Below are 9,648 nucleotides of genomic sequence, written 5' to 3' on the forward strand. Positions count from 1 at the left end.
TGTTATGATAGAAACGATGCATGACCAGGGTTGTAATAAAGTCACGAAATTCCGAGTCACGACCAATCCTACCTTTATAGTTCTGATTCCAGTCATTTTCAATTCACAAGCGAGTCAAGTACGGATCAGTAAGCAAAAGTTCAAGTCATGGTATTGCGACTCGAGTCCAATTCATTGTTCAATTTCAATTTGTAGTCATGTTCAATCCAGTTTTTACAACTCTGCTTGCGTGATGTGTATCGCATCCATAATATCGTAATTTACCTCAAGATTAACCGTTTTTGGGCCTAATGCTCAAGTATCAGTACTGATAGACAAAATAACCAATAATCTGGTCCTAGTAATGCCGTCCTAGTCTTGAGTAATTTTTCGGATATAATAAATGACTTGAGTCGCTGCTCGAGTCATTATTACCAGGGTTGCAACCAGACATGGGGTAATCGCGATTAGTAATCGTAATCGATTACGACGATTACAGCATTTTGAAGTAATCGTAATTGCAATCGATTACATTCGAAAAAAATCCGAAGTAATCGTAATCGTAATCGACTACTTCACATATTTAATCGATTTCTTTGTGAAATAACGATTACTTTTTATTTGTACGAGGACTATGACATAAACTGAACATTCGCGAACAAGGAGATATTATACCAGGTTTATTGATAGCATCAATGTCCGATTTCCAAACGCCACTGCTCCTTATTACGTCAGAAGTATTGGCTTTGCTGGTTAGTGTAATTGTAAGAACACTCGCCATGCTGGGTATCAGGTTATCAATACACTGCAGACGCCACTGCCTCGCAGCAGGATAATATTCACCACCCTGCCTAGTTTCAAATAGTAACTCATGTATTGATGTTTCGTTATGTTTAGTTAAAAACGCAGTTTGACCGCTGTTGCTTGCCGAGCAGTAGGACTATGTACGTGCGTAATTACACCGGACAAAGATATAGCCATTCACTTACACAAATAGTTAGCCTGTGTTGTAGCTAGAATCAGTAGCATAACAGCACTTCGTCCCCACCACGTCAATTTTCAGGTTGATGACTGAATCTCGTCAGTAATATTAGTGATCGCATTATATTACTATTCATTGTTAATCCTCTCTCAGCCCCGATGGTCACATTTACCGATAGAGCTGGGAGCACGAAATTCATAATTTTTACATCTTATATGTTGTTATAATTACTCTATTTTAGTTTCGTGATCTCTCGTCTGTTATATAGCCTAATCAAAAGATGTTGTATAGTCGCCCAAACGTATCAGACTGAAACTTTCGTGAGATGCGCGAACAAATTACCATGTCTTCATTCCTCTGTGGGGTCCCGGGTGACATTTGTATTGTGGGGCTACGATTGGAAGGACAGGACTATTCGTCACGCCCATCTAGCGTGGCTATTGACAACGGACACATACCTAGCGTTTCGGCCTAGGTATTTCTTTTGTAGCACACTTCGTGAAGTCGCATGTTGGTCGAAACTGCATATGTCTTTTGGAGTGTCGTCACTGTCGTGACGCGGTAATGACCGGCACCGCAATGCCTATTCCTATGAATCAGACATGCTGTTTTCTTTGGGGAGACGTATGCATTTCAAAATCAAGCTATCTGGATTCATTAAATCGCGAACCTCGAAGAAAATTTTCAAGTCTATTGAGTCTCTCAAAAAATACTCCATAATTTATGTTGATTTACGAAATACTTTTTAGTAGGGATGGCGTGAGCGTGAGGTTCACGTTCGCGTACTGCATGTAAACCTCAGAAATCTAGAGATTTCACGTTCACAAACGAACCTTCGTAGGTTCTGCACTGTGAACCTTTTTCACGTAGGCTATTACAATTTTCCACGTCATTATTACATATTTGGTTTAAATTCTTTGCATTTCAACTTCATGCCACTCTATATGCAAGGCGCTGGCAGCATAAAAAATCAACACTAATCATATAACTTGCCAATCTCTAAAATTTTCCCTGCTTTGTTACAATGCTTTGCTCGAAATATTCAGCTTTCCTATTGTAAATATTTATTAACTCTATGCTGTGAGATTGACCCACAATCACACAACATCACGAACGAAATACAGTATATGTATAGTGTCAGCGAATGATGCTTATTCAACCAATATTGATATTGATATGAAGAATACGTCGTTCTCTTATGTAAAAAAATCCTGCAGGCGTACGGTCTCCATCTTGATTTGCATAAAAAAAAACAAATCTGTGGATTACGATTAGGGTGTTGGCTACGGCGGTATAACTTTTTCATTAGCTAATATCGGTAGCAAGTATAGAATCCAGTTTTACACTTTGCTCAATATCAATATCGCAATAGTCGGACACCGAATACATTGTCCGGTCTATCCTCGTCCATTAAGGCGTAAGCTTACATTCTCTTGCAAGTCCTCGTCAAAATTGACGGCAAAGCGACGGAAGATATTGATTTTATGGGATTATTATTGCATTTTTTTACTCAATTTGATATATTTTGTGAATTTTAAAAATTCAGCATGTACTTCAGTATTGTGGCATAATGTGGCCGGAGTCGTGTACGTACGTACATTTATATATCGCTTCCGAGATATGTAGAGTTGGAATTACCAATGTGACGACACGTGACGTCATAAGGGTAACGTTCGCGTTCACACGAATCTGAACCTATCAGGGGTTCCCACCATCCCTACTTTTTAGTCCCCGTCGAGCTCGTTCTAAACATTATTGGGGTGCGGAAGTTACGGTCGTGACAAGAATAGCCTACCAATCGGTGGGTGCTAGAAATCATCCCTCAAGTTGGACAATGGACCCTTTATGACGTAGCAAGCAAATAACGTATCATATACAAAGAAAGTTGCTTACACATTTAAGGCCTTCTGTCGCAATCCTTATATTGCCTTCCAAATATCTTCTAAGATTGGTTTTAAGAAGCAAAATTAATGTAATCGTGAGCAATCGTGATTACTTTTCCAATGTAATCGTAGTCGTAATCGACTACTTCCTGATTTTGCTGTAATCGTAATCGTAATCGTAATCGCGTGATTCATAAGTAATCGTAATCGCAATCGATTACATTCATGAAGTAATCACCCCATGTCTGGTTGCAACCAAGTTCTAAGGTTCCAGTCACAAGTCAATCTCACTTTTATAGTTTTGACTCGAGTCAAGTCGAGTCATTTTCAATTCACCACCGAGTCAAGTCGAAGTCAGCTAGTAGAGTGTCGAGTCCGAGTCATAGTGTTTTGACTCGAGTCCAAGTCATTATGCTCACTGTTCAGTTTTCTGTTCAATCCGGATCAACCCACTCTTTTCAACTCTGCTTGAGTGATATAGAATGGCTCGCATTTATAATTTAATAGTTTCCTCAGCCTCAACAGTTTCTGGCACTATTTTCCAAGTATCAGGACAGATAGACGAAATACCAGTAATGTGGTAACTGTACCATTCTTCTAAGTTACAATGAAATGTCTGTCGCCGCCGTCCTAGCTCGAGTCATATGACTTCGTTCGAGTTATGCACAATGACTCGAGTACAAGTTCAGTCAATACAAAAATTGACTCGAGTCGAGTCACCAAAAATCGCGACTCGAGTCGAGACATTACAACCCTGACCATGTGCATGACAAATGCATTCTGTACTATGCAACTTTACATCGTGGATTAATTTATCCACACTGGTGATTTATTCCTAAATTTTTATTTAGATCATGATAACTGGTACCGGTAACTTATAGAGTTAATAGGAAATTAAAACATGGAAACGAAATATCGAACTGCATCAGCAAGTCTAAACCAAGCCCTATCCTCGGACGAGGGAGAAATACACAGTGACTCTGATTGTGACAGTGATGCTCCAGTCATGAGTAGTAAAAGGCCGAGGAGTCTCGAGCCGAGTGATTTTTCGATGCGTGCTGAGTGCACACAGCGTACAAACCAAAGTGTAATTTCAAAGCGATCGAAGAATGCAAACGTGTGGGGGTCAGTGTTAGTCGAACAAAGTTCAGCCGATATTGCTTCCAGCTTTGGATCTGTGGGTATGCAGTATCACATTTCAAGGTTAGTGGACACTCCTCAATATGTGAACACATTATACCGTGAATGTTTTTGTCGGGGAATTGCCATTGAGTAACGCAACAATTTTGGAGCTGCCATAAGATTTGATGTTTTTCTTGATGGTAGCTAAGTGACCAATGTGCTTCTTACACGTGAGTAATCCTTCTATTACCATGGTCGATGCTAGGTTTGAGATCTTAATGTCGGTGCTAGTTTTATTGTCCGAACCCTGCGGGACCACGTCAATATATATCCACCCTGAAGCAAAAATGTATTGAATGCATTTGATTTGTCTTGACTTTTCAAAAGTATGCATTTGTGCCGCAGAGGTCCAGAGTCCTTCGACTTACCAAAAGTCACAGAAGAAACGAATTCTAATGGGTCGGAAGAAGATATGAAGCCGTCAAACGTAGCAAAAGATGTGAAGAGAAAAGGTCGGTTACTCAGCGTGTTACATGCGAGTAAATATGATATTTTCCATGTCTAGGCTACTTGGTGTGCCTCAAAGGTTGATTTTTCCACATAGAGATGGTTACATTTGATATTTTTACAATTTTCATTCATTCATATAGGCCTATTTTAAGAACATAGTAATTATTTTATAGATCTCAACTTTTTTTTTCTGAAATTTAGACTAGAGTTTAATATTTCTCGCCTATTAGCCTACAACCTACAAAATCTAAATCTATATGGAAGTGTTACGCTGACTCAAGTCACATTTTTTGAATGACTCAATTAGTTTGGACTATCCTATCTGTGCAATTAAGTATATGCATCCGGATATTAATATCAAACGACACTTACTGAAAATATTTGGGGACTTGACTTGACTCGAGTCACTTTAAAAATTCACTCTACTCGACTCAAGTCAAAATTTGCTTTGGTAGTGAATTTACTCCAATACCGGTATATGGTATGTGCTTCAGACGCCGGAAATCATCGTAAGCGCAAGAACGCGAAAAAGAATAACAACGTTCCAAACTACAAACCGGGTCAGTCCGTGACGTTAAAGAAGCGTATTCAAATTTGTGACGACGACCCTGTCGACAGAGTATCCGAAGAAATCGCGTTCAGGTAAGAAGATAATATAATAACGTTGGTTAATGCAAGGTAAGGTAGTGTTGTATAGGAAGGGCACTTGACATGACACTACCTTTTCTCATTATTATTATTATTATCATTATTGTGATGCACACTGCTGCCGCACAGTACTTTCAAATCTCTCGATTTTCAACTCAAAACCAACAGATATTCAGAGGTGAAGATATTCTATATTTTCAAAGTACTCAAGTTGAGTGCTAACCTGCACCTCTTACCTCGTGTGGGGGTAATGATGGAGCATCCCGCTTTTTGATCGGTAAATAGCAGGTTCAAATCCCCGGCCGGGTCATACCAAAGACCTAATTAGTAACACTGGTGTCCATGACTTCCCCGCTTGGCGCTCAGCGTTACCGGGATAGCATGTAGGAGTGGTGCAAGACTTAAAAAGCGTTACAAGGCAAAATCCGTACCTTCCTTGTCCAGTGACATATGCACATGCTTTATGCATATGCACAGATCGTGTGTATAAAGCATGAGTCAGTGTGTATGCCGCAAAAACATCACAGGCAAAAATATACAACGTCCCATTCCGAAAAAGAAAATCATCACCAATACGAAAATAGATTTGTTTCTTCACAAATACACCCAAACTGAATATGTCAATGTAGCCTACATGACCATATTTTTACGTAGGTTGTGGGAACGTAAAAGAGATCTGATTCGCGCTCTGACTGAAGTGTTGGGCGTGCCTAAAACGATCGACTTCTACAATAAAACCGAGAACATTGAGAGGGACGGAGGTTTGATGATCATGAATGTACGGCGGTTCGCAGTTTCTCCAAGAAAGACTTAAAACGTAACTCCGCATGAATTCGTTTTAGGGCAAGAGGAGGCGAACGCCTGGCGGCACTTTCCTCTATCTCGTGCGCAACGACCCGAACGTAGATCAAGATCCGATCAACGTAAGTCGAGTTAATTTTGGTGGTTGTCTGTGACAAATTCACGCTTTTTACGAGTGTCCAGGTAGTGGGTGTAGGAGGGTGTGCAATAGGGCTGTTCAAAAATGACTATTTTTCTCAAATTGTACTGGCTACTTGATAAAATTGTTAGGTTACCTGATTTAAGCCTACACACCAAATTTGGATCAATTTCAACCAGTAGCCTCATTGCTACAGGAGAATAAAGTTTCTATTTATGATATAAAAATGAACAAATAAAAAAATTCAAAATTTTTTGTTCACCCCATGAAAGTGTTAGGTTGTCTATAGAAACGATGTTCACCAAATTTGGCTTGATTCCAACCAGCGAAAGCGGAGTTATTGCCGTCGAAAAATTTGGATTTGAATGAAATAGTATTTACGGTGGGCACACTTATAATAAATAATTAAAGAGTTGGTCATCGTGAATACTATTTTATTGATATTCAAGAATTTTTCGATGGCCGTAACTCCGCTTCCACTGTTGGAATTGAACCAAATTTGGTGAACATCATTTCTGTAGACAACCTGACACTTTCATGGAGTGAACAGAAAATTTAGAATTCTACTTTTTATTTATTTTTTTTGTATAATAAATACAAACTTTCTTCTCCTGTAGCAATGCGGCTACTCGCTGGAATTGAACTAAATTTGGTGTGTGGGCTTAAATTAGGTAACCTAACAGTTTTATCAAGTAGCCAGTACGATTTGAGAAAAAAATACATTTTTGAACACCCCTAGTGTGCAGCCTTTATGGTATATATACCTCACTTGCACTTTCCCGAAATTAAGTTCTCATTTGTATTCTAGAAAGTCTTTGCTTTGGAAGCTGAAAAAGACAAGCTGTTATGGGAATTGAGAAAGCCCTCCAAAAGCAATCACTGTGACGTAATGGAGACGAAGCAGAGCTCCGTTACTACTCCCGAAGATAATACCGTGGAAATGTCTCTGCCTGATGAGAAATGTGTTGTGGATGCAACCGAGAAAGTGCCGGTTTCCGAAAAGAAATTCAGCGATGGCGAGATCGAAGATTCAGATGAGAACACTGACACTTTCGGATGATGCGAGGTATTCCGCCAGAGTTGAGATTAATCCGCTTGTGGATAATATCCGCACCTGTTTTTGCTGCAAGCGAAGTATGCAACGACCTTCATTGTGATTGCGCTGAGAAAGACTCTCCTTTGCACTGTAATGTGTTTACTACCACAATGAAGCCAACTTGGTTGTTCAGTATCAAAACTTATTGTCTCACTTGTCATTACTAATTTTCGCAGTTGTGTTACTTTTGAAAATTGCATAGACTTTCGCGACATAATTTGCTACTTTTTTAAAACATTTCACACTTTTTGCAACTCTTTTTATTGTGGTTGTTTTTCGTCTGAGTATCATCAAGGTTATGTTGTCTATGTCGTTGTTCTCTCCTGTGGTCGTCCATCGCTAGCCAGCTGAAATCGTTTGAAGAAATGCGAATCGCGCTTCACATGACCATGGATATACTTGGGGTGAACTTAGGAAGGGGTAAAAAAATGAGGTAGTCGCGTTAACGAAGAAATATCGAACGCAGTGTTCAAAATGAAGTAGGGTGAGGATTTCAAGAAGCCGTTTTCCCTGCCGGCTATCCTGTTGGTGGTGGTGAAGGTATTGTTTACGTTTGATGATCTTCAGAGCGGATTTGGACCACTAGATAATTCTAGTTCGCTTATTTGGGGGAAGTGCCCGCAGAGGTGGTCAGTAACGAAGTACTTCTCCTTTTTTCAAGTAGGCTACTCAAGTAGTTTTCCGCTGCTTGGGTACTTACTCAAAAAGATCTAATCTCCTTTTACGTAATATTTTGTGATCTACTTGCATCCTTTTCGCTATTTTCAGTTTGTCTAGTAGAAGTAATTTAATCCTCCAATCAGGAAGATAGCTTGGGGAATTGCGGGGCTGTTTTCACGGAGTATCAACATTTAATAGGGTTACCATACGTCCTCCTGTGGTCAAATTCATAGCAAAATTCGACTGAGATTCCGCAAGTCAGCACCGAAGTGACGCTCCCACGGGTATTTCGGGAGCGTAGTGGAATGTTGACCTTTTTTTTAGTCAACCACCTGATAAAGTGAAGGAGAAATCAGTATTTTGGGCGCTGAGCCCGACTGCGAAGTGAGAAAAATTGACCAATTTTTCAGGGTTTTCCACCGGTATTCTAAGTTTGAAAATTTTGACAAAGTGTCCTCCTTTCTCGATTCCAAAATATGGTAACCCTAACATTTAATTTTCCTGAAAGTTGAATAAAGCCCAAAATTTTCGTCGCGCTTCGCGCGCTTGGATTTGAAGTGACCATTATGATTTCACGAAAGTACCGGTGAATATAATTTAGGTAGCGGGTTGCGTGATTCCGTTCAAACCGCATTGACGTCCGTATGAAATATTTCATCACAGTATATATCAGTGATGAGCGGATAGTGCTTTTCGAGACTCCGAATCCCTCCGACAACTTTGGTCTCTGAGGAAAACTCCCTCCGACTCCGACGATCTCAATCCCAGACTCCGAGATACTCCGAAGAATCTCGTCAAGTATCCGAAACATCCATATCGGTAGAGCTAGGCCATTCAATAACATTGTCGAAGAATCCCAAATGTACAGCTCCGCTGAGAACAGTTATGCACTATAGAATATCACTAGTTGCATCTCTGAAACAGAACGACTGAAAAATAAATCTAAGATTGTACTTGCAAGCATCAGGAAGGAACTAGCAAGGGTAGCACACAGATAGAACACCGTTAACTTGAAGAAGTGTTTGTTCATATATAGGCCGGTTCCACTACCTACATGCAGCAGAGTTTCTTGCTCTTGATGTCGTAGCGAGACCGAGTGGATGCAATAAATCATCCCGCCACGGGGAAAACCCGAGACAGACTCCATGAGGTTGCTGCAGGCCATGAGCGTGCGACGACGTCATTACCTGACAATCACAAACTGCGGTTATATTAAGGTGACAGTGAAAAGAAGATGGAAATTGCCATAACGGACAGTAGGCCTACCAATCAATCGTAGGCATTTATACATATGTTTATCCGCTTAAGACCAGATGTGGTCAGTAACGAAGTACTTCTACTTTTTCGAAGTACTCAAGTAGTTTTCCTCTACTTCTGGTACTTACTCAAGTAGATCTTTTTTTGACTACTTCTACTTCTGCTTCGTAAGATTTTGTGATCTACTTACTTACTTTTCGCTATTTTCAGTTTGTCAAGTAGAAGTAGTTTAATCTGCCAATAAGAAAGATAGCCTAAGGAATTTCGGGGCTGTTTTCACGTAGTACCAACATTTAATTTTCATAAAAGTCATGGTATACCCAGAATTTTCGTTGCGCTTCGCGCACAGTAGATATTGAGTGACGAATATGTTTTACGAAAGTATCGCTGAATATAATTTAGATACCGGGTTGCTTGGTTCCGTTCACACCGCATTGTCGCCTATACGAAATATTTCATCACAGTAAGTATGGCCTCCCATAACGTTTGAAACTATCGTTTCGCAATCTAGCAATAACCTTTTATACCTATCAGCCCATGACGTGTCCTAATCTGGAAACGTGGACTTTGA

The 9,648-nt window shown here is 40.0% G+C and overlaps 1 protein-coding gene across 1 annotated transcript; it reads left to right on the plus strand.

The window, feature by feature from the left end:
• The first annotated feature begins 13 nt into the window (after nucleotides 1-13).
• On the plus strand, nucleotides 14-7,468 carry LOC145445888 (phosphorylated adapter RNA export protein-like). The gene is made up of 6 exons (XM_080324044.1): nucleotides 14-4,047; nucleotides 4,372-4,478; nucleotides 4,971-5,118; nucleotides 5,779-5,902; nucleotides 5,967-6,047; nucleotides 6,873-7,468. The coding sequence occupies exons 1-6, from the start codon at nucleotides 3,746-3,748 to the stop codon at nucleotides 7,122-7,124; spliced, it is 1,014 nt and encodes a 337-aa protein (XP_080180170.1). The 5' UTR covers nucleotides 14-3,745; the 3' UTR covers nucleotides 7,125-7,468.
• Nucleotides 7,469-9,648: the final 2,180 nt, after the last annotated feature.

The sequence above is a fragment of the Botryllus schlosseri genome, chromosome 9 (assembly GCF_051294905.1).
Source record: "Botryllus schlosseri isolate E-star chromosome 9, Bs_hap1, whole genome shotgun sequence".
NCBI classification, from domain to species: Eukaryota; Metazoa; Chordata; class Ascidiacea; order Stolidobranchia; family Styelidae; genus Botryllus; species Botryllus schlosseri.

Coding starts and splice junctions, on each gene's coding strand:
- LOC145445888 (XM_080324044.1), top strand. CDS start 3,746: ATGGAAACGAAATATCGAACTGCATCAGCAAGTCTAAACCAAGCCCTA. Junction 4,048..4,371: donor ATGCAGTATCACATTTCAAG/GTTAGTGGACAC, acceptor TTTGTGCCGCAG/AGGTCCAGAGTCCTTCGACT. Junction 4,479..4,970: donor AAAAGATGTGAAGAGAAAAG/GTCGGTTACTCA, acceptor TATGTGCTTCAG/ACGCCGGAAATCATCGTAAG.